General features: G+C 41.8%; 1 protein-coding gene across 1 annotated transcript in view; it reads right to left on the bottom strand.

Annotated features, from left to right (window-relative positions):
- Window positions 1-115: 115 nt before the first annotated feature.
- LOC127561610 (ADAMTS-like protein 2) overlaps window positions 116-23017 on the bottom strand; it is a 33570-nt gene continuing 10668 nt past the window's right edge. The window contains exons 4-18 of the mRNA XM_051996783.1: window positions 22851-22953; window positions 21769-21914; window positions 18418-18541; window positions 16762-16842; window positions 16082-16257; window positions 14334-14772; window positions 10694-11082; window positions 9185-9350; window positions 8733-8859; window positions 6172-6385; window positions 5549-5704; window positions 4952-5122; window positions 2704-2880; window positions 831-975; window positions 116-729 (exon numbers count right to left, since the gene is read on the bottom strand). Coding sequence (XP_051852743.1) covers window positions 611-729; window positions 831-975; window positions 2704-2880; window positions 4952-5122; window positions 5549-5704; window positions 6172-6385; window positions 8733-8859; window positions 9185-9350; window positions 10694-11082; window positions 14334-14772; window positions 16082-16257; window positions 16762-16842; window positions 18418-18541; window positions 21769-21914; window positions 22851-22953 — 2733 coding nt within the window. The 3' untranslated portion in view covers window positions 116-610. The remainder of the gene's footprint in view (window positions 730-830; window positions 976-2703; window positions 2881-4951; window positions 5123-5548; window positions 5705-6171; window positions 6386-8732; window positions 8860-9184; window positions 9351-10693; window positions 11083-14333; window positions 14773-16081; window positions 16258-16761; window positions 16843-18417; window positions 18542-21768; window positions 21915-22850; window positions 22954-23017) is intronic.

Here is a 23017-nt window from a genome sequence, read left to right as displayed (position 1 = left end):
CCCTTTCACCACCACAACCTTCCACTCCAACACATCAACAGGACAATCTGCTCTCACCCCTGCCCCTTTCCCTGGAAACATAACTCTTAGCCTCACACCCAAATGAGATCCACCATTTAATTATGAAACAGGGCTTTTAAAATGCATACCTGAGCTTGCAACCAGAGGAATGGGGACAAGGGGGATAAGGGACAGGAAGCGACAAGGGGAAGAGCTTCCGCCGTTTCTTCCCTCTTGTCACCTAGCCTAATGGGGTTCTCTACCACAGCCACCACCTCCATTAGCACCCAGTAATAATTCAGTTCCATTATTTCCAGGCTGTGGAAGGAAAGGGAAGAGAACAAGGTCCTTGGAAAGAGACAAACAGGTAGGACTCTAGGAAGAGATCAACAGCAGCAGGGAAGGTTTGAAGAAAGAAGGAAATGCCTCCAAGACTTGGGGTGTGGAAGGCAGTACAGAGGAGGCAGACGTGCCTCAGTCTCCTTATCTGTAGAAGGAGTTCTACATCTATGCTCCATGATCCTAGAGAAACAAGTGGCCAACAAGGGGGAATGCTTCCTTCCGCAGCTGCCCCCTGGCAAGAAGCAGTCCCCGCGAGCCCTCGGACACGTCAGAGAGCTTTACCACGGCACGCGCCACAGCAGGCTTTTCGGTAGTACCAGTGTGTGCACAGCTTCACCCTCAGCACCAGGGCACAGTTGGCTGTGGCTTTGTCCTCACAGTCTCCATCTAGACAACAGAAATCAGGCCATGAGGACATAACTCACCAGCCCCCTCCCTACCACCTACCTCACACCCCAAGGCAGAAGCCAGTCTTCCCACGCCCTCACCCGGTGCCTCCGTAGGACACGGCTGGATCTGGCACGTCTGCTTGGCTTCAGGCTTGGAACTTGGGTCACATCCCTGGCCCAGCTCCTCTCCTTGGTAGCATTTGACCTCTCGTAGCTTCAGTCCCACACCACAAGTCTTACTGCACTGTCCACAGACCAAGAGGGACAGGGGAGGAGAAACAAGAAGCAATGGTCAAAGGAGCAAAACCCTAACTTGGGACTTTACCAGAGGATCCAGATTTAGAGCTGGAAGCTGATCCTCTCATTTTACAGATTGAGAAAATTGAGGCACTCAGAGGTTAAATGAATTGTCCAGCACAAAGCTAGTAGAGCATCTAAGGCTGTATTGGAAATCAAATCTTGCTGTCTACAGTCTAATTCTCTATCCACCTGTTACCAATCAATCAATGAAGTCACATTTATCATGTACCTGCTCTGTGTCAAGTATCCTCTCTGGTGCCAAACATACAAATACAAAAATGAGATAGTTCCTCTTCATTTCAGGGTCTCAACATCTTGATTCCCATTCCTTGTCCTGGTCCATTAGTTCAAGATACAAAATCCCTCCATCCAGCGTAAACCACTAGGTTCTTGGGGGAACCATAATGGAAAATCAGCATAGAGTAGTTAATAGGTCTCTTGATTTAAAGTTGAATCCTGCCTTAGATCAGATACTTACTAGCTCTATGAAACCTTAGGCAATGACTTAAACTTTCTAGGTCTAAAATCTCTTCATCTGTAAATGAGAGAATTTGATGGAATTGGATGACCTCTAAAGCCCCTCTAAATCTGTCTGCCTATGATTCCATTCCTTTTTCCTTTCCCATTAAGTTAAGACACAAAATCCACCAGCCCAACGAGAGCCACTGAGGCCCTGGGGGATGTATGATCAAGGGAACTCCACCATTGCTCCTGGAAGAGTTGTGTCAGTCTTCTTGTCAATGATGCTCCTTATCATCCTGGTGACTTTCTGGACCCAAGTGCCCTTCTCTGACTGCCAGTGCCTCAGGTGTGTGTGCCTCCCCCTCTTTATAATATAAACTCTTTGGAGGCAAGGCTTGTATTTGTATCCTTAGTACCTATTATAGTGCTTGGTGTGAAGTAAATGCTTAATAATTGCCTTTTCATTAATTGATTCATATTTGCTTGAGCATCATCAAATCTAAGATTCTCCACTCCTTCCAGGCTACTTAACCCATCCCAACCTTTAACATGCTTCCCCCACTTTCCAGAGAGAGCACAGATCTGCCCCCAATTGGCAGAGAAATCTTGCCTCATCCCCACATCCATACAAGATTGGCTAGTCCTCAGCTTGGCGATCTGCAAAGGGGTTTGTTGGGGCCCCCAGAACTTAGAGGTCGCTAATCCTCCCCTGAGGAGTCAGTGACTGGCAAATAAGAAGGAAATCAGCCCAGCTTGAGTTCTATTCAGAAAAACAGCAGCAATGACAGTGGACCTTCAGCTTACTCTATCCTGCACCACAAACCAGGCTTTAAGATCAAAGGATCGTGGACTCAAAGCTGGAAGGGACCTGTGGATCACTCGGTCCAAATCCTCATTTTATAGATGAGTAAACTAAAGCCTAAAAAGGGAAAGTGATTTTCTGACAGTTACACAGGTGATTTTCACCAGGGAACACACAGATCACAAAAGAAGTGGCAACATTGGGATTTGAATCTGACTCCAGACACTCCAGACCCAACAAACTTTCAATGAGGGGGGAAGAGATAAGTAATGAAGGCAGGAGCCTGCTCCCACCCTAATCCCATTCCTCTGTAATTCCTCCTCCACCCTCCTTGGGGGGATTTCTCTTTCTGCCCTTAATTCTCCACCCTTTTGCAACTGTTAATTATATCTCCCTCCATTTCTTTACCTGAGACCAAGTTGTGGTGAACCAGGTGGAACAGGGTCTCTTGAAACAAGGTGCCTGTACCTCAGGTTTCTGGGAAACATCACAGTGCCCTTCAGGGTATTCACGGTACACTCCATTCTCTAGTCCTGCACACCGCACCCTCCGGACCTTTATCCCCCGGCCACAGCTGACATTGCACTAGGGTCCGAGAGCAAGAAAAGCGTTCTGTGAGTGATAGAACCTGATGCCCTTATGCTTACTCAGCACCTATAGTCTGCCTCCATGTCTTTGTCCCTCTCTTTGTGGAACAATGTCTCTGCCAAGAACTGGAAGGTTTTCTGCTAGGACAAACATTGCCCCAGCCTGGGACTGTCGGTTCTCCCCAGTCCCTACCGCGCAGAACCCTTCTTGACCCCTTTCACCCGACCTTGTCCTCCTACCCTTCTCTCCATTCACCCACTGAATTCATTGCTTCATTCAACAAGTTTTTATTAAAGCTTTAATTCTCAAGGTGGGGAAGCAGCAAGACTTAGAGGACAGAAGGCCAGCCTTGGAGTCAGGAGGACTTGGTTGGATTTAAATACTATGCTAGCTGTGGGACCACCGACAAATCCCTTGACCTCTCATTGTCCCAGGCAATTGTCTAAATTACAACAGAAGGGGCACGATTCAGTCTCATCTTAGAGCTAATCCAACTGTCTCTGAGAGATGAAGGGACTTATTCACAAGCATCTAAAATTCCTAGAGGGTGGGTTGGCAAGGGATGAAGCCAGAGCAGAGAAAGGTGGCCAGAAAAGCAGAGTTTAGAAGCCAGTTTGTTGAGGAGTGAAGGCAACCATTCTTGGAACAGAGAAATGTGATGAAATTGGAATGAGCGCTGTGGGGTAAACCTGCTCCCCACACTTCTGAGACGTCCAAGGGGAGGATGGGGAGAAAGACATCCAATGACGCTCTTGCCCCCTAGTGGGGATTTCCTGAAATGGACACTTTCAAACCTGCTGCCTGCTCCGCCACTTTCCCCCAGTCTCCAAAAAGGAGAGGCACAATTAGCCACCCTGCACGCCCAAGCTACGTCTCTACTGCCGGCATCGCCAGGAGAATCCAAGCTACGGAGGAGCAGCTGATCTGCGCCCCAGAAAGTCCTCAGACCCGTAAAATCACAGGTTCAGAGCAATAGATGTTTCTTAATGTGTCATGTGCTTTGCTGAGTGCTGGATACACAAAGACTAAAACAGTCCCACCCCTTGAGTTTAAAATCTATTGATGGGAAATAACAGTCTCATTTTTGCCACAGTTGGCAAACTGATCTTAAAACACAGATCATGTAAAAACACTCCCCCATACACACATACACATACACACACACATATACATACTTCTTCCCCCACGCCAAACACATATATACTCCATAAACTCCAGTGGTACCTTATTACTTCCAGGATCAAATATAAAATTTTCCGTTTGGCTTTTAAAACCTTTCATCACCTGGTTCCTCCCTAATTTTCTAGTTTTCTCATAGCTTATTGCCTCCCGTTTACTCTGTGGTCCGATGACTCTGGATTCCTGACTGATCCTGAAATGCAGCTCTCTATCTCCCAACTCTTGGGCATTTTCACGGACTCTCCCTCAGATCCAGAACTCTCTCTTCTCACTTCAACCTCCCGGCTCCAGATGGCAGAGCTAGCATTTGAACCTATGATGGTGTCTAGTATTTTAGTCAATACCCTAAGTTACAGAATGACTGGTCACCTGCATTAATGCCTTCTGGATTAAGGGCCCTTGCTTAGAACAGGATTAAGCCTGGAGAGTCATGAGATAGATGACTATGTTGATAAGATCTGGATCTGGAGACGTGCATTTTCCTGGGGATGCTGGCAATAGAGACATAGTTTGGGCTGGCAATCCAATTGTGCCTTTTCTCTTTACCCTTTTTAGAGATTGAGAGAAAGTGATGGAGTAGGTGATATCAAAGTAGGAGTATCAAAGACCAAGAAATTCCCCTTGGATTTCCCAGGTGTGAGTAGCAGGTTTACTCTCTAGATCTCATTCCAATTTTGTCATATTGCTTATCCCAATAGGCTGACAGTAAATATAAAATCATCCTGAGTCCTCAAAATCACTTCTAAGAAGTAGCCAGGTCCTTATCTTGAAGCTTTTCCCCCATATCTGTAGGGCAAAAGATTGAGGGCCTCCCTCAATCAGCCAACATTTTAGCTCCTAAAAGCAGGCAGCCTCCTACACAAAGTGACACTTTCTCACTGAAACTCACCTGTTCCCACCCTTGCTCCACCCAGTGAGCAGGGCAGTTCCAACCTCCACAGGGATAAACAGCTAGTGGCTTTGTGGCCAGGTCACACTGAGAACCTGAGATCACTTTCCCCTCCAGATTTCGACACGAGATGATTCGGCTCATCCGTCCTTCACCACAGGCACCTGAGCACTTGGAGAAGCATGAGATCATAGGATGGGTCATTTGGGAGCTTTGGAAAAACATGGAGTCCTGATCACATCTAAACTGGCTTTCTCATTATAGTTCTCATTAATGATACTTCACTAGCAAGTTATTCAAAATACTTATTTGTCTAATGGTTCTCCAAAACCATCACTATCTTCTGGGGAACATTTGAGGGGGCTTCCATTATGCCCTGCACCCTCACAGAAAATCCCTGTTTGCTTTAAAAGGGGAATAAACTTCAGATTGTGGAGTACTGAGCCCACTGAACTGAAAATAGGAGGAAGGTAGGTAGTGATCTCCTCTGTCTCGCTTCTACTGAGACTGCTTCCCTTCCTGTCTTCTCTGTATACTAATCCCCAAGGATCATGAAAGGTTGATGGAACAGAAAAATCATTGGCAGGCTGGACTCACCGGTCCCCAATCAGAAACAGTCCACTGCCGATCACAGGGTGGACCCAGGCAGTCTTTCTCACCAGCTGGCCTCGTGGACTCATTGCACAGAGATGGCCCCAGGGAGCAGCGCACCTCCCTCCGCATGGTCCCTTGCCCACCACATCGAGCTGAGCACTGGGCCCCCCGGAGAAGAGGGGAGAAGAGGGAAGATGACATATGTTATGGTTTCAGTAAATCAGTTTTAATCTAGTCCGAGACCCAGTAGCATCCCACCCCACACATGAACCAAGCAGACCAAGGATATGAATAAATCCTAAAGTTGTATATATTTCTCTTTTACTGAATGAAGTCATCTTGATACAGTTAAGGAGGAAGATGAGTGTCTCTTCCTCCTCTCCAGTTTTGTATTTGCATTTTGTATTCCTCTTTCCTATTCAGCAGACAAGAACAGAACCAGAGTTTCCCTTTCTATGAAAACACTTTCTATGTCTCCTTCATAGTCAATGGTCATAGTCAAGCTAAGGGAATTCAGTCACCAGGAAATTCAGAAATCTGTGGCCAACCAATGGAGGTCAACAAGGCTGCCCCCAGCCCCGAAGATCACCCATGATGATTGTGCCAAAGCCAAGGGAGACCCCTACCTCGGACCACTCGGAGAGTTCCCACTGAGGACCACAGGCTTTGCTCCTGCAAGGCTTCTTTTCCACAGGGCGGGTCAATCCAGCTGCCACACACAACTCATCATAGACTGAGCTGTCAAAGCCAGGGGCCAGCATCCTCCAGCATCGGACCGTTCGTGCCTGCTGCCCCTCCCCACAGGTCCTCGAGCACTCACTCCATCGACTTGTCTCCCACCTCCATGCAGAGAAAAACAGACAGTGCACAGACATGGAAAAAGCTGAGCCGCGGTTCTCAGGGGAGACACAGGGGCTCAGGCCCAAGAAGCAGTAAAAAGAGCAGAAGAAATGGACTGATACAAAGAGTTTAGAATGAGAGGGTCTGGATTCAAACCCTGCTTCTGCCACTTTATATCTCTGTAAATTTGGAGATCACCGCTCCTCTGAGACTAAGAATATTATTTATATAAGGAAAGTTGGACTGGATGATCTTTAAAGTTCCTTCTAGGTGGTGCAGTATGGGTGACTATCACCAGGCTGCTTATTAGGATTCTGTATGAGTAAACCTGATGCTACTACATCTCCTGGGTGATAAGTCACACATTGTCTACCTGTATTAGTGACTGGGATATTATCTACACATTCCCCAGTTCTGGAGTCAGGAAGATCTGTGTTCAAATCCCACGTCAAACACTTCCTAGCTGTGTGATTTCTGGGCAAGTCACTTCACTCTGTTTACCCCAGTTTTCTCATCTGTAAAATGAGCTGGAGAAGGCTATGGTAAACTGCTCCAGTACTTTTGCCAAGAAAACCCAAATGGGATCACACAAAGAGTCAGACACAAATGAAATGTCTCAAAATCAACAACAATCACTGATCCTAGCCATGAGACAGCCATCTCTTATAGGATATGGATATTTCCATTGCAGAAGATGTCTCAGCTTCTTGGCAAGCTCTACCCTAGAAATCTCTCTCTTTGACCCTTTTATTCAGTGACTTAAAGAGTGATCTGACTAGCTCAGTTCCATGCACTGAATACTGGCCTTATCCCAAAGCTTAGTGCTTGTAGAGTAAACTTTCTACTCTGTGGGCTAGTCCTAGCACGCTAAAGCCTGGCTGCAACTGGTCAGTTAATGTGCAACTGTTCATTAGAAAGTCAAGGGACAGAACTGTACATTTAACAGTCATTATAATGTCAGCCAGCTGAGTCGGCTAAACTTCACTCTATGCAGAGTACTCTACTAGGTGCACAGCAGGGTCCTCTACAGATTTGGATACGTGGCAGGTGCCCAGTATATGTTTGTGGAATAAATAAAAGGGAATACACAGACTCTGTTTAGAGTGTGCTGCATTTGCATGCGTGATTGCCTTTGGGTATCATAGTTTTCTATCTGTTGAAAACAAAAGAAAAAGAAGAAAGAGAAGGAGAAGGAAGAGGGGAGAGGAAGGAGGAAGAGGAAGAGGAGGAGAAGGATGAGGAAAAGAAAAAGAAAGAAAGAACAAAATAAAGGAAAGAAGGAAGGAAGGAAAAGAAAGAAAATGATGATGAAGAAGACAAGGAAGAAGGAAAATGACAATGAAGAAGACAAGGAAGAAGAAGAACAAGAGGAGGAGGAGGAGAAGGAGGAGGAAGAAGATGAGGAGAAGAAGAGGAGGAAGAGGAGGAGGAAGAGAAGAAGAAGGAGGAGGAGGAGGAGAAGGAAGAGGAAGAGAAGGAGGAGGAGGAGGAGGAGAAGGAGAAGGAGAAGGAGAAGGAGGAGGAGGAGAAGGAGGAGAAGGAGAAGGAGAAGGAGAAGGAGAAGGAGAAGGAGAAGGAGAAGGAGAAGGAGAAGGAGAGGAGAAGGAGAAGGAGAAGGAGAAGGAGAAGGAGAAGGAGAAGGAGAAGGAGAAGGAGGAGAGGAGAAGGAGAAGGGGGAGAAGGAGAAGAGAAGGAGAAGGAGAAGAGAAGAAGAAGAAGAAGAGAAGAAGAAGAAGAAGAAGAAGAAGAAGAAGAAGGAGGAGAAGAAGAAGAAGAAGAAGAAGAAGGAGAAGAAGAAGAAGAAGGAGGAGAAGAAGAAGAAGAAGAAGAAGAAGAAGAAGAAGAAGAAGAAGAAGAAAAAGAAGAAGAAGAAGAAGAAGAAGAAGAAGAAGAAGAAGAAGAAGAAGAAGAAGAAGAAGAAGAAGAAGAAGAAGAAGAAGAAACTGGTATTTATACAATGCCTTGAGGCAGGCAAAGTACTTTACAAGAATTATATCATCTGATCAACTCTGGGATGTGTTTGCTGTTAGGTTCATTTTATAAGTGAGGAGGCTGAGATATAGAGATGATATGATCTCATTGGCAAAGTGAGGAGGTTTGATGATCTCTAAGGTCCCTTGAACTCTGTATCTATGACCCTATGGCTTCCCCAGGGCCATCCAGCTAGAGTTTAGAATGAGATTTGAGCCTGACTCCAGGCCCTTGACTCTCTCCCCCCTGCTACATTGAATCTTGTCTTCTCACTCCCCTGCACACCATCTCTCCACGCCAATTCTTGGGATTCAGGTGATGCCCTCCTCCCCCACCACACTGCCCATCCTGGTCCTGGTCTTCCCTGGCAGCTCACCTAGGTTGGCAATCCCTCCCTGTGCAGAGTTCATAGGCAGGCTCTGGGCGCGTCACAGCATCACAGTAGGCCTCTTCCACTTCCACTCCATCGTAACGCACACACATGGCATAAGAGGCACTGATACCTGCTGGATAATCAGGGTGATCCTTAGCCAGGAAGCCCCTGTTAGATCCCATGGCAAAACCAAAGTTCTAGATTCTTCCCACACAGAGTCAGAGCCAAAATCTGGCCTCCTGCAATTCAGATCAGCTGGGAAAGAGGCCCTAGATACTATCAATCTGCTCACCGGTGGTGATCCCCAAAGTGTTAGGCACAGATAGCACTTGAAGAAGGGAAAAAACAGTGAATAAGGAGCCAGGCAGACTTCCTCCACCTGTCTCCCCCAACCCAGTGAGCTCTTGCTCATTTTCCCCTCAGAACTCAGCACTAGACTGTTCATTTGGACCTACCTGAGTTACAGGTGGAGCTGCAGGGGGCCTGGGCAGAGACCTTCCAGCGGTACATGTCAGCCCGGCTGATGTCCTCGTGACCGGGAGGACTCACGTTAAAATCATTGCTGAGGAGAAAGGCCAGGGTGAGGCGACGGGAGAGGAGCAGCTTAAGGCCATTGTAAGGCTAGGAATGGAACCAAACATAGCTTCTTCAGAAATCCCTACATGCTGGCAGCCCTTCTCTTATGCCTCACGTGGACCACCTTATTCCACTGCCTCCCTTCCAAACCCAGCAAAAGCTCTTCTCTCCACATGAATTATTAACTTTTTTCTTTATTTCTCTTTCTTAATCAAGAAAAGGAATGTTTGCCTTTCATGAGGCACTAGAATCCATATCCACCCTTACAAAGGAAAAGGTGGAGTCTTGGAGAAATGTGATTGATTGGTGAGCAATCTAGCCAGGCTTTATTCTCTCCCCTCTCGTTGATGAGCTTGGTTTCCATTCAGAGAGTCCAAGCTAATGTTTCAAAAAGGGCTTCTCTAATACGATTCCCTGTTCTTACAAACATTCCTGCCACTCTTTGTTAAATGAAAATTAGTGGCAAAAATGGGTAGTTTTGAACACGGAGTTAGCAAAGTCTGAGTTTGAATCTTGTCTCCCACACTTCATCAGCTGTGTGACCCTGGGCAAGTGATCTTTCTCAGACTCAGTTTTCTTGTCTATAAATAATTATGAATAGCCCCACTGCCAGGATTGTTAGGAGATTCAGATGGGATAAAATGTGAAAAAAAATTTTGCAAAAATTAAAAGTGTTGTTAAATATCATATCTGACTATTATATGACATATATCATATCATACAATATCACATTATATCAAATCAAACACTATGTTGACATTGCACTATATCATATCAAACACTACACTTATATTACACTATATCGTGTCAAATACTATTTTTATTCTATATCAAATCAAACACTACCCTTAAGTTACACTATCTCATGACAAATGCTACACTTATGTTACACTATATCTAATCAAATGCAATACTTATATTATACTATATCATATCAAATACTACACTTACGTTACATTATATCAAATCAAACACTATACTTACAATACACTATATCATGTCAAACACTATACTTATACTATATTATATCAAACACTATACTTACATTATACTATATTATGTCAAATGCTACACTTATGTTACATTATATCATATCAAATACTATATTTACATTATACTGTATCATACCAAACACTATCCTTACATTACCCCATATCAGTCATATCTTATATATTATTTTGTATTATCCTCATTATATTATGTTACACATAGAAGCTCGCCATTTTAAATGATAAAAAGAGATCCCAAATAAAGGGGGAATTTGGTAGCATCCCTGCCCCATGAAACACTTGGTCTCTGTCATTTCTCCATGCAAGAGATTACAATAGTTTCTCTCACCTCTCCATACCAGGGGACTGGAGGGCTTCTGCCTGAAATTCAAGGCCGACCTGGAAGCTTGAATCAGCTGTAGGGTTCTGTTTAGCAGCTGTCATGGTAGGACTCGCAAAAACTACCTTCTCCTTCTTCTCTGGTTTGCCTACAGCCTCAGCTTTTAGTAAATCCTCAAGAAATGTTTTAGAGGTGGGTATTTGGGGTAGTCCTTCCTGCCAGCCTTTGGTTGGCTGGACCAGGGGCTCTAGGGTTGGGCTTCTCCCACGCACTGGAGTGGAAAGCTGCTGCAGTTTTCGGCAGAAGGCAGACCGTCGGGAATCTCGGTGACATAGTTTCCGAAAGATGTGCAATTGGGTCATTCCAGCTCGCCCCTTCTCCAGGATCCCTGGACCAACCATGGGGTAGGGAATGGCAGTACTGGTGGAAACCTGGCTCCATTGGAAATCTAGAAAGCAAAAGCAAGACAGATCACAAGCACCAGAAGAAGGACTCACCACTTCCCAAACTGGGAGCACCCAGATCTCCAGGGCTCAGGAGAGACATATCAGATCATATCCCAATGACAAGATGGGGTATTAAAAGGAAGAAAGTATTATAAGTATTCATCCATGGCATGCATGGGCAAAGGAGTGATCCATCCTTACTATCACTGGTATTTTGGGAGTCCATTAGATGGGATACTGGCCCATTGTTTAATGAAGGTAGTAGCTTGGAATGAGAAAGACTCAATCTTTCTCTGCTACAGACTAATTGTGTGATTCTGGGCAACTCAACTTCTAAGCTATGGTCCCTTGGTCTTGCCTCCTAATCATAGATGGATTTAGAGTTGAAAGAGACTACCTAGTCCTTTATTTTATAGATGATGAACTGAAACCTAAAGATATAAAATGGTTTTCCCAAGAGAAAAAAAGTAGTAAATGACCTATCCAGGATTTGAACCAAATCCTCCTGATTCCAAATTCAGGGATCTTTCTAAGGTACCATGCAAAGAATTTTCCAAGCTGACAAAAACACAGATCCTTCATATATTTTTGGAATTTAACTCTCTATATAAGAGTTGAAATCATGAATGATGCTTTTTATAGATTTGAAAAGCTTAATTCACAAAGGATTTCTTTTCCCTATGGATAGTTTTTTTTTTTTAAGGATATGAACAGGCATTTCAATAAATACAAAATTTTAATAATCATTTGAAAAATATTCAATCTCATCATCAAGGATATACAGATCAAAACAATTTTTATACATCAGTTCAAATCTATGAGATTAGCAAACAGTAACAAAACTCAATGATAAATACTTTTAGATATAGTCAATATGTCTATCTGTTTTTCTGAACTGTGTTTATTTGTTACAAGGAGGCTTTTATTTGGGGAGTGAAGATGGGGAGATAGTTATAGGGACAACTGGGGGAATGATAAAAAAATAAAAAATTGGAAAACAAGTATCACTGAAACATTTAAAAATACAGGGAAGAATGCAAGAGGAAAGTTCAGGAAAAAAACCATAGACAACACCATGCAGTGTTGGAGCTGACATGCTGAATATAATATATACTTCTTTAAAAGTATATAATTTATGAGAGAATTACATGTGTTCAACATATATTGGATTACTTGCCATCTGAGGAAGGGGAGGGGGAAAAACATGGGTAAATTTGGAGCACAAGATTTTGCAAAGGTCAATGCTTAAAAATTATCCAGGCATATGTTTTGAAAATAAAAAGTTTTAATAAAATTTTTAAAAATAAGCAATGTTAAAAAATGTTTCACATAAAAAAATACATAATTGAGATTATCAGTTTTAAATACCACCTTTTTTATATAAAAAATGTTTTTGTGTGATGGTGTTTGTCATGTTCATAATAATAAAAAAGAAAACTTTTAAGTTGGGGGTAACAAGTATACTAATTCATAGCTAGTAAAAAGTGCAAATATATAGGATCTTAATGGATAGCAGCAATATGTCAGGAAACAGTAAATACACACACACACACACACACACACACACACACACACAACCACTTGACTCAATAATATCATGGGTATATACTCTAAAAGCATATTAAAACATAAAAGAGCTATCTATTCAAATAACAGCTTTATATAATTTTGATAACAGCATTATGTAATTTTTAAAAACACAATTATAAGTAACTCAAATGTCCATTGATCCATTTAGTAACCAAAGCTTATTAATTTTCCACCCCCAATATCAGTGGCATAGTGGATAGGCTACCAGGTCTAATGTCAGTCTCAGATATTTACTAGCTGTGTGGCCTTGGGCAAGTCACTTGTCTCAATTTCTTTATCTGTAAAAATGAGGATAAAAATATCACCTACTTTCCAGGGTTGTTGTGAGGATCAGATGGGATAAGACTTGTAAAGAGTTTAGCACAGCACATGACATGTAGTAAGCATAATATAAATGTTAGCTATCATAGTCATGATTGTTACTATTCCATTCATATGGCCACTACCCTCAGTACCAATCATCTGCATCTCTGAAATAGCCTCCTAATTAGTTTCCCTATATTCTCTGTCTATCTTTTTGCCTCTATCTCTCTGTGCCTTCCTCCCCTCCCCCTCTCTTTTTCTGTCTCTGTGTGTGTCTCTCTGTCTCTGTCTCTCACTGTCTTTCTCTCCCCCTTTCTTTATCTGTCTCTGACTCTCTTCCTGTGTCTCTCTGTCTCTGTCACTCACTCTCCTTTCCAAAATACAACTCCTTTTATTGACATTTAAAATCCTCCACAACTGGCTAACATCTAGCTTACTTTTCCAGGCTTGTTGTTGACCATTAATCCCCTTCGTATAATCCATGGTTCAATAAACTGACCTACCTGCAGCTATATAACATTCCATCTGTTCTTTGGCACACACTGACCATACATACCTAGAATGTTCTCCCTCATCTTCTCTGCCTCTTAGAATCAGTACCTTTTTTGAAAGCTCATCTTGAGCATCACCTTTTTCATAAAGCTTTTTTTTTGACACCCCCTTTCCAGCCTGGCACTTCCCCTCTTGAGCTCCTAAAGCTCACTTTGAAATTATTTATTTTGCGTATGCTTAAATGTGTTCATGTTGTTTTCCCAATAAAATAGAAGGTCTTTGAGGGCTGGGATGGTTTCATTTTTATCTTTATCTCTATACTGACAAAAATAGCTCTTGGCACATAGCACTTAATAAATGTTTGAATGATTAAATGAATTGTGATTCATCAATGTAATGGACTATGTTATAATGTATTTAAGATCAATAAGTATGAAGAATACAAAGAAATCTATGTCACTTTTTAAACATAAGGAGAAAGGGGAAAAAACTACAGAACAAGAAGAATATACTTCATCATATCCTTTCTGCTCTAAAAAGAAAGATCTCTTTTCTCTTCCCCACATAATAGATATTCATTCTTACTTCCCTTCCTTGGTTCTGACTACCATACTGACTACCCTCACTCATGCTTTTACTTATCCAAATCACATGAAGAGTGGTACTACTGAAAGAAACTCAGGTCTCCTATCCAATATTCTTTCTATTACACAACACTAGCTCTTTACTAGTTCCATAACCAGATGAACTAAAGAGCAGGAACCTAAATATAAATATTAATACTAAATTTTAAAAGATCCTATTTATTCTCAATAAGAACTCTCACTATTGCTTTCCATCCTACTAGAGGTCAAAGAAATTCACATACCCAAATCTGCTTTTCCACCAACAGTTGCCATCTCTGCTTCTCCTCCTCTGGTAGTAGGATATGCTTGTTCCACTTGGAAATGGAGCTTCTCTTCCTCTGGTCCCATGGACCGACCCCAACCTTCAACCTGAACAGTAGCAGCATTCCTATGAATAAAGTTTCTGTGGCCCAAGCTGATCTTCCTGGTGTCTCCTCCCAGTGAAATATGGCCATTCACCTCCCCTGGGGCAATGGCAGAGATCCAAGTGGTATTGAAGTCAGCAGTTGGTCCAGTCTCAGGTGAATCAAAATCCCGGTACTGGTGGCCATAAGCATGTGGGCCATGGAGAGAAAGAGGAGACTCTGGAGCTGGAGCATTTGTGTGGAGAGCTAGTACTTGAACCTTCGGCACTGTAAAGTCGTAAGATATGTGAGGTACCTTCCCATTGAAATTATAATACTGAAAGTGAAAATCAGAAAGCAAGTTTTTATTACAGCCAGTCATGGCGTGAGAGAAATTATCTCAATCTTTTCAATTGAGATATGAAAATATTTATATTATATATATATATATATGTATGTATTTGTTATTTGTTTATATTATATTATATTTATTTATTTATGTGTGATTTTATCAATGTAGGGAATTCTTGGCATGAAAGCTCTCTCCACTTATGTAGCTTAGCAATCCATCTGTATTTAATTGTCCTCAAAGTTTCCTAAGGACACAAGCTAGTGACTTGTCCATGCTCACAGAGTATGTATCAGACACAGAATGTGAATCTAGATCTCCCTGACTCCAAGGCCAGACCACAATCTAAGCTGAAGAGGTTCATTGCCAGGAAGCTGAACACCAGAAGATTTGGGGTTGTTTTCTGTTAAAGCCACCAACTTATAAAATCATCTATTTAAAATCAATCTATCAAGTCATAAAGAGATCACATACATGTATATCTCACTGGAAAGTGTGCTCCCAGGTTTTTGAGTCCCAAAACCTGAATTTGAGATTCTCAGCTCCATGTCATCTTAAGTTGTGTGACTTTGGTTAAGGATTTACATATTCAATTTCAGATTCCTCCCTTGTTAAATGGGAATAATGATAATATGAACCTCAATACAGAAGAGGGAAAATAAACGATATGGTTGAAATTAATTTTGAATCAGAAAGGACTAGAATGATTATCAATTCTAAAATCATCATTTTATTTTTTTTTAATTTTATTTTATTTAATAATAACTTTGTATTGACAGAATCCATACCAGGATAATTTTTTTACAACATTATCCCTTGCACTCGCTTATGTTTCGTTTTTTCCCCTCCCTCCCTCCACCCCCCCACCCCAAGATGGCAAGCAGTCCTATATATGTTAAATATGTTGCAGTAAAATCATCATTTTAAATAAGGAGAGGGAGAGAGATAAGCATTTATTAAGTACCTACTATATACTAGGCACTATGCTAAAATCTTAAGAAATATACTCATAAAAACTTTACAAGATAAGTATTATTATCATCTATACTTTGTAGTAGAGGAAACAGACAGAAAGTTACTGACTGGGGCAAGATCACACAGTTAGTAAGTATCTGAGGCCAGAATTGAACTCCTATTTACAAGCCCAGTGATCCAAACACTGGGCAAAGAACTCCAACCCCTTCACTTCCCACTAACCCCTCTCCAAACTTTTTCAGGTTTTACACTACGTTAGCCAGCCCAATCATCCATCCCACATTTCTCTTTTCTCCACTCCACCAGTGTCTCCCTTACATACCATGGCATTCAAAGACTGGTTGGTGGGACCCTGGGCTATAATGTACTCCAGACCTTCTGAATGCAGACTGGGTGGGCGCCGGTACTTAAACACAGTTCCAGCCACTCGGAAATTCTGAGGAGGATCCACAGCAGCATTCCCATTGAAGAAGAAATGCCCAGCATCATCCGCCAGTGCTACAGAGAAAAGGGGACACAAGAATGGCAACCAAGTGGACGGGCATCCAGCAAGGGCAAAGGCAGTTTTCAGGGGATGCTCAGAGATCCTTGACCAAGTACCCAGGGACAGGCTGTGATAACAAAAGAGATTTGTTATGGAGTCTGTCAAAGAAAATATGTAGTTCCAAATTTGGGCTCTTCTTCCGTTCTGCTCCCTTATACCAAAGTGATCAGGACTGGCATCTGGTTATTTGTGCTGAAGAGCCTGCACATAAGTGGAAGAGGGGCTGATAGGATCATAGGCTTTGAGTTGGGAAAAGACCCCAGAGTCTAGCTTGCCCAACCCTCACATTTTACAAATGAGCGGGGAAGACCCAGTGAGCTGAATTAAGGGCATGGCTATTATTCAATCGGGGGGGGGGGGGGAGAGGGGGGGTTTGCAGTGGATAAGTATTGCACCATGGGGGCCGGAGCTGGTATCCTAAGGAAGGGCAGGCCATGCTGTGTCTCTGGATCCTTTACCAAGAATGTTTTCCGTCTTCCTGCGCTCGATGATAAGGATATCGGTAGCACCAGCAGGGATATTGGTGATGAATACGTAACCTGGAAAGATGAGAAATTAATTTGTTGGAAAAGAAGGGTTCCATACTCAGTTTAAGAATGCTGAATAACAAGTGAGGGGAGGGACCAAAGGCTAAAAGAAAGACTGGTTAAAAGGATCCATCTCAGGCAGAAGAGGAAAGAGAAAGCTCGGAAAGGCATTGGGTCTATCAGTGGGAAAAGCTCTGAATTTAGTCAAAGGAACCAGGTCAGAGCCTGGTTTTCTGGAGCTCTATTTCAAGAAATCATAAATGAAACTACATGGGAGAAGAGATAATTGTCCTAAAACCCCTAGATATTTTGTGAGGTTTAAGTAGCAATAATAATGGTAGTAATAGTAATAGTAGTACTAGTACTAGTAGTAAGAATACTACTAATAATAGTAATGGTAGTAGTGGCAGCACTACTACTAGTAGTAGTGATAGTAATTGGTGGTAGTGATGGAAGTAGTAGTTATAAATAGTAGGGATGGTAATACTAATAGTTCTAGTGAGAGTGGTAGTGATAATGATAGTAATAGTAATAGTAGTAGTAGTAGCACTAGTTAGAGTAGTAGTACTTCTAGTGAGAGTAGTAAAAGTAATTATAGTAATAGTAGTGACGAGCAGAAAAATAATAGTAGAAGTAGTAGTAGTCAAAGTGGTCAAAATAGTAGTAGTAGTTTTTAGTAATAATAGGAATGTGACTAGTAGTAGTAGTTCTAGTAGTAATGATAGTAGCAGTAATAATAATAATAGCAGTACTAATGATAGTAGTAGTAATAATATTTAATACTAGTGATAGTGGTCATGATAGTAATAGAAATTGTAATAGTAGTAGTGGTTGGTGATGGTAGTACTAGTAATAGTAGTGGCAGTACTAGTAACAGGTATAGTAGTGGTAGTGGTAGTCCTAGTAAGAGTAATGGTAATACTCGTAATAGTAGTGATAGTAATAGTATTAATAGTTAGCACTTAAAAGTTTGCAAAGTGCTTTACAAATGTTATCTAATTTGATCCCCACCACAACCTTAAGAGATTTATTATACCCATTTTACAAATACAACAGACAGAAATTAAAGGTGACAAAGTTAAATATTATATAAGGCTGAATTTGAACTAGCCTTCCTATCTCCAAGTCTAGCCCTCCATTCACTAGAACACTTAGCTGCCTGGGGAGTGAAAAACTCTGATAGGATCAGAGAGGTAACCTAATCCAGTCCTGTTACCTCACTGATGAGGAATCTGAGCCCAAGAGAAGTGAAAGCACTTTCCAAATGTCACACAGCTAGTTAGTAGCAGAAGCAGGACTATGGCCCAGCTTTCCTGACTCTGAGGGATTCATTCTTCCATCTATACCACATTGTCCTCCTCAGTGACCCAGGCAGATCAGAATTATATATAAGGAATTGGCCACCTAGACTAAGACTTAAGAATAGGAAGGGAATGGGGAAGAGAACCACTCTTCTATAATCTTGCCAGTCCCTGGGCCTGAGAAAAGGACATATGGATTCTACCCCCTCCCCAGGTTGATACAGTTCCCTGTCCTGTCCTCCCCATGGCCCTGTGAAGAACCCCGCATATTACCAGTCGGGTGTACCTAACTGTGAGATCCCCTTTCGAAAGCTCCCTGAAACTCGGTAACATGTGCTTCCATCCCCGCCACAAACCCGGCATCTGTCCATTGTCTGGAAGGAGTGAAGGCCACCATCACACCCAACTGGCTGCAAAAAGAAGAAAGACAGGATGATTTCCAAGATTTGTCCAACCTTGACTTAGTATATCTCTTAGGGATTCTCAGGAAAAGTTATTTTTTCCACAATATCTTTTCTTTAAGATTATATTTCTTTAAGGATTCTTGTCCCTTCTAGTGCACTGTTCCCAGAATACCTGTTTCTTTTAGTAATGGTCACTCCAAAGGAGATAGCATATCATAGTAGAGACAATGATGAACATGAGCCAGGAAAATTTGGGTTCAAATCTCATCATCTCTGACATTTATTACCCATCTAATTTCTCCTCAGTTTCCTTTGATGGTTCATTATTCAAATCACCTATTCTAAGTATATATTCCAGAAAACTCTATCATAAGTCTCTTATTCTTCTCTTTCTATAATTTCTTTTTGTGACCTCATTGACTCCCAGAGATTTAATTATCATTTGGATGCCAGTTAGTCTAATATGTATCTATGCAGCCCCAGTCTTTCCCTCAACCATCAATCCCACCAATCTTGGGTATCTTAGCAAGTAGAATCTTAAATATTTTATATTGTTTATACTATTTTAAGTGGAATTTCTCTTTTTGTCTCTTGCTGCTGGGCTTTGATGGTAGTAATAGAAATAGTAGTATATCTCAAATTGTGCGCCCCCAAAACATCTCAAACACAACATGTCCAAAACAGAACTCATTGTCTTTTCCTCAAAATGCTAGACTCTCAAATTTTCCATTCCTTTTGAAAACAATATCATCTTTTTAAAAAAACAACAATATCATCTTTTCAGAATCCCAGTTTATAATTTCCCTCAAAAAGGGGGAAAAAGGGGAAAAAATTATCTCCAGCTCCTCCTTCTCCATACAATATAGCCATCATCTGGCAATCCCACCATTCCCAGCTTCACCATATCTGACCCCAGCTCACTCCAAGTTGATCACCATCTTAGTTCAGAAACTCATGGAAGTTTGCAATAACTTCTTAATTGGTCTCTCTGACTAAAATCTCTCACTATTTTTGGCCATCCTACATATTGCTGCCAAAGTTATTTTTCTTCAGAGCAGATTTGACATAATTATCAAAGTCAATTTCCTTTAAAAAAAAATTATAAAAATGCTTCTCTTTAGCTCTTAGGGCTCTACACAATCTTGTCCCAAACTTCTCTTTCTAACCTCATTTTACATTATTCTTATTCTTACTTACACTCAGTGACCCAGCCAAACTGGCCTTATGGCTATTCTTAACACATGAGACCCTCTTCTTGCTGCTCTTTGCCTTTATGATGGGTCTTCTCAATACCTCGAACGTTCTTCCTCATTAAGTCTCACAGAATCCCTCTCTTCCTTCAAGACCTCTCTCAAGCATCAGTTTCCACATGAAGACTTCCCTAAAATTTTCAACTGTTAATTCTCTCCTGTTCAATATACCTTCTATGTAACCTATCACATATAAAAAGCACTTTGGGGGCAGCTAGATGGCACAATAGATAGACCACCAGTCCTGAAGTTAGGAGGATCTGAGTTCAAATCTGGTCTCAAACACTTAATATGTCCTAGCTGTGTGACCCTGGGCAAGTCACTTAACCCCAATTGCCTCAGGAAAAAAAAAAATGGAGTGAAACTATTTGGGTAATGTAGGTGGTGTAGTGTATAAAGCACCAACCCTGAGTTCAAATCTGGTCTCAGATACTTAATACTTCCTAGCTATGTGACCCTAGGCAAGTCACAACTCCAATTACCTCAGGAGGAAAAAAAAACACTTGGTATTTATTTAGATTCATTCTGTACATACTAAACATTTGCCCCTATTGTCATCAGGTTTCAGCTTCCACGTGAAGACTCCTAAAATTCTCAACTGCTAACTCTCTCCTTTTCAATATACCTTCTATGTAACTTATCATACATAAAAAGCACTTTTTATTTACATTTATTCTGTACATATTCTACCCCTATTGTCACCAGATTAGAATGTAAATTCCTTAAAGGTAAGAATTGTCTCATTTATTGTATCCTTAGCCCAGAGTATTATCTGAACACACTGAATAAACTGATTAATTTTTTAACCTTGGACAAATCAGTTTTCTCATTTGTAAAATGATGTAAAAAGGCCTGCAAAGGGGCATTTCAGCATCCTTCTAGTTTCTCCTCTCTGACTACTGACTTCCCTGACTTCCTTTAAATCCTAACTAAAAACCCCTACAGGGCTTTTCCCTCTTTATTCTGTATATAATTTGTTTCACATATGCTTGTCTGAGTACTATCTTCATCATTAGATTGTAAACTCGAGGACAAGAACAATCCTCTGCCTCTTTTTTTTTTTTTTTTGGGGGGGGGTGTCTCCAGCATTTAGAAAATAATGCCTGTAAAATACAGGCAATACAAGGTGCTAAATAAATGTTTATTGATTAATTGATTGGTGATTAAAGGATGGTAGAAAGCAGGATTCTCATGTAGCCTGATGCATGTACCCCATGGATAGAAATAACCTTTGGGGAATGCCAGGGATGGTCAGTGTTCAACATGAGAGAGCAGAAAAAATATGGGTTTCCCCTCTTGGTTATATGTTTTGTCATTACATGGATCCTTTTTTCCACACCAGTTTTGCCCAGATTAGTGAGATTCAGGCCTTCAGGGGTGGCTATTAGATTTCCTATCCCCATTCCTGTGATGGTCAGAAGGATACTTCCTAATCTACTCTACTACTCAAGTTCCAGAGACATAAAGGTGCCATGAAAGAGATTTTGGCCACTCTCACCTGACTGGATCTCAGTTTCCTCATTTGAAAAATGAGGGGTTTGAATCAGATAGCTTCTGAAGTTCTTAGAATCTGTGATACTATTAGAAATGTCAGACTACAAACTTTAAATGTTTATTTTTGTAGCAATTGGGTTGTTGTTGTTTAGTCCCATCCAACTCTGACCCCATTTGTGGTTCTCTTGGCAAAAATACAGGAGTGGTTTGCCATTTCCGTCTCCAACTCATTTTACAGATGAGGAAACTGAGGCAAACAAACTTAAGTGTCACTTGCCCAAAGTCACATAACTAGTAAGTATCCAAGGACAAATTTGAACTCAGGAAGATGAGCTTTCTTGGCTCCAGGCCAGGCCCTCTATCTGCTGCTCCATGTAGCTGCCCCAGCAACTGGCTACCAAGAGTAGAAGAGATAGTGATTTCTCAAACACTAAATTTTCCATCTGGTGAGGAAGCAGCTCTTGACCTTCTCCTCTTAGAGGACCCCACCTCACACTGGCCATTGATGCAGACTCCTTGATACATCCGGTCCTTGCAGGAGGTTCCATCTTGTGCTTGTACTATCAGCTGCCTCTCCCCACTCTTGGTGGTACACTGAAGGTCACATGGTCTGTTAGAGATGCTGATGTAATCATCTAGGGTTGAGGAAGAGTAGCAAGGAAGAGCAGATTTACAAGGGGAGGCAGCATGGTACAATAGAAACTGTAATGGATTTGAAGTTCCAGTTCTGTCTCTGGTAGCTAATACCCCCGTCATGGCACTCCCTATTCCCCATTTTTATTATTAGACTGAAGCCACCTGTCCCAAGGTTCATCCTGGACAGGCAATGTGGAACCATGGTTTTAGAATGAGAAGTTGTTGCTCTGCCACTGACCCTGTGTCACTTTCTGTGTGACCCTGGCTAAATTTGAAATTCCTCCATCTGGGAGGAATCCTGGAGAAGAGGAGACATAGAGCAAGTCATTGAGAAATTGTATAAAAGAAAAGATAGTCAAATGGCAAGAACAAAGAATGAGTGTTCCAAGCCTTCAAGAAGCTTACATTCTATACTGGAGATGCTGGGAGAAATCAAGGAAGGACTCCAGGATATACCCTTTATGCTGTACATCTCAAAGCATCTATTACCTCACCTGAATTACTTAAGACCCTGAAAGAACTCCACCCTTTTGTTAAACCCATGTGTACAATGAAAATCTGTCTAAACCCATTGCTCACTGATTAACAGACTACTGCCTAGTCATCTCCTACCTACCCCAGGGATTCTCAAATGGCCAACATTTAGAACTCTTATTCCCATCAAAATCCTATAATCCCATTTCCTTCTTCTTTCTTTATCGTCCTACTTATCCCTTCAGCTGTGCTTTCTGGAATATCTGCTCCATAGCCAGCAAATTTGCTTTCCTTTTTCCTTTTTTCATTTCTTCCAGACAACTACATCCCAACCAATCCCATCAGCCCACTCACCTTCCTGTGCACCCAACATGTCGGGGCTGGACTCTGACTCTGGCTATATCCTGTGAGCCACAAGTCAGCACTTTGTGGATGAGAGATGCCTAAAGTTGTGGGGTTACCTGGGTAGAGAGGAATCCAATGGTAGTGGTGTTTTCCAAAGGCTTTGCCATTGAAAATGGCACACTGCTGTTGCTTAAAGCTGTCTGAGTTTGCTGGGCAAGGCTATAAAATATAATGAAAATGACGATAGCAAATAACACTTATCTCACTTCAGCCTAACAACTAC

The sequence above is a fragment of the Antechinus flavipes genome, chromosome 4, assembly GCF_016432865.1.
Source record: "Antechinus flavipes isolate AdamAnt ecotype Samford, QLD, Australia chromosome 4, AdamAnt_v2, whole genome shotgun sequence".
In the NCBI taxonomy this organism is placed as follows: domain Eukaryota; kingdom Metazoa; phylum Chordata; class Mammalia; order Dasyuromorphia; family Dasyuridae; genus Antechinus; species Antechinus flavipes.
Note: the sequence above shows the minus strand (reverse complement) of the source record. Positions and strands in the feature narration are given on the sequence as shown.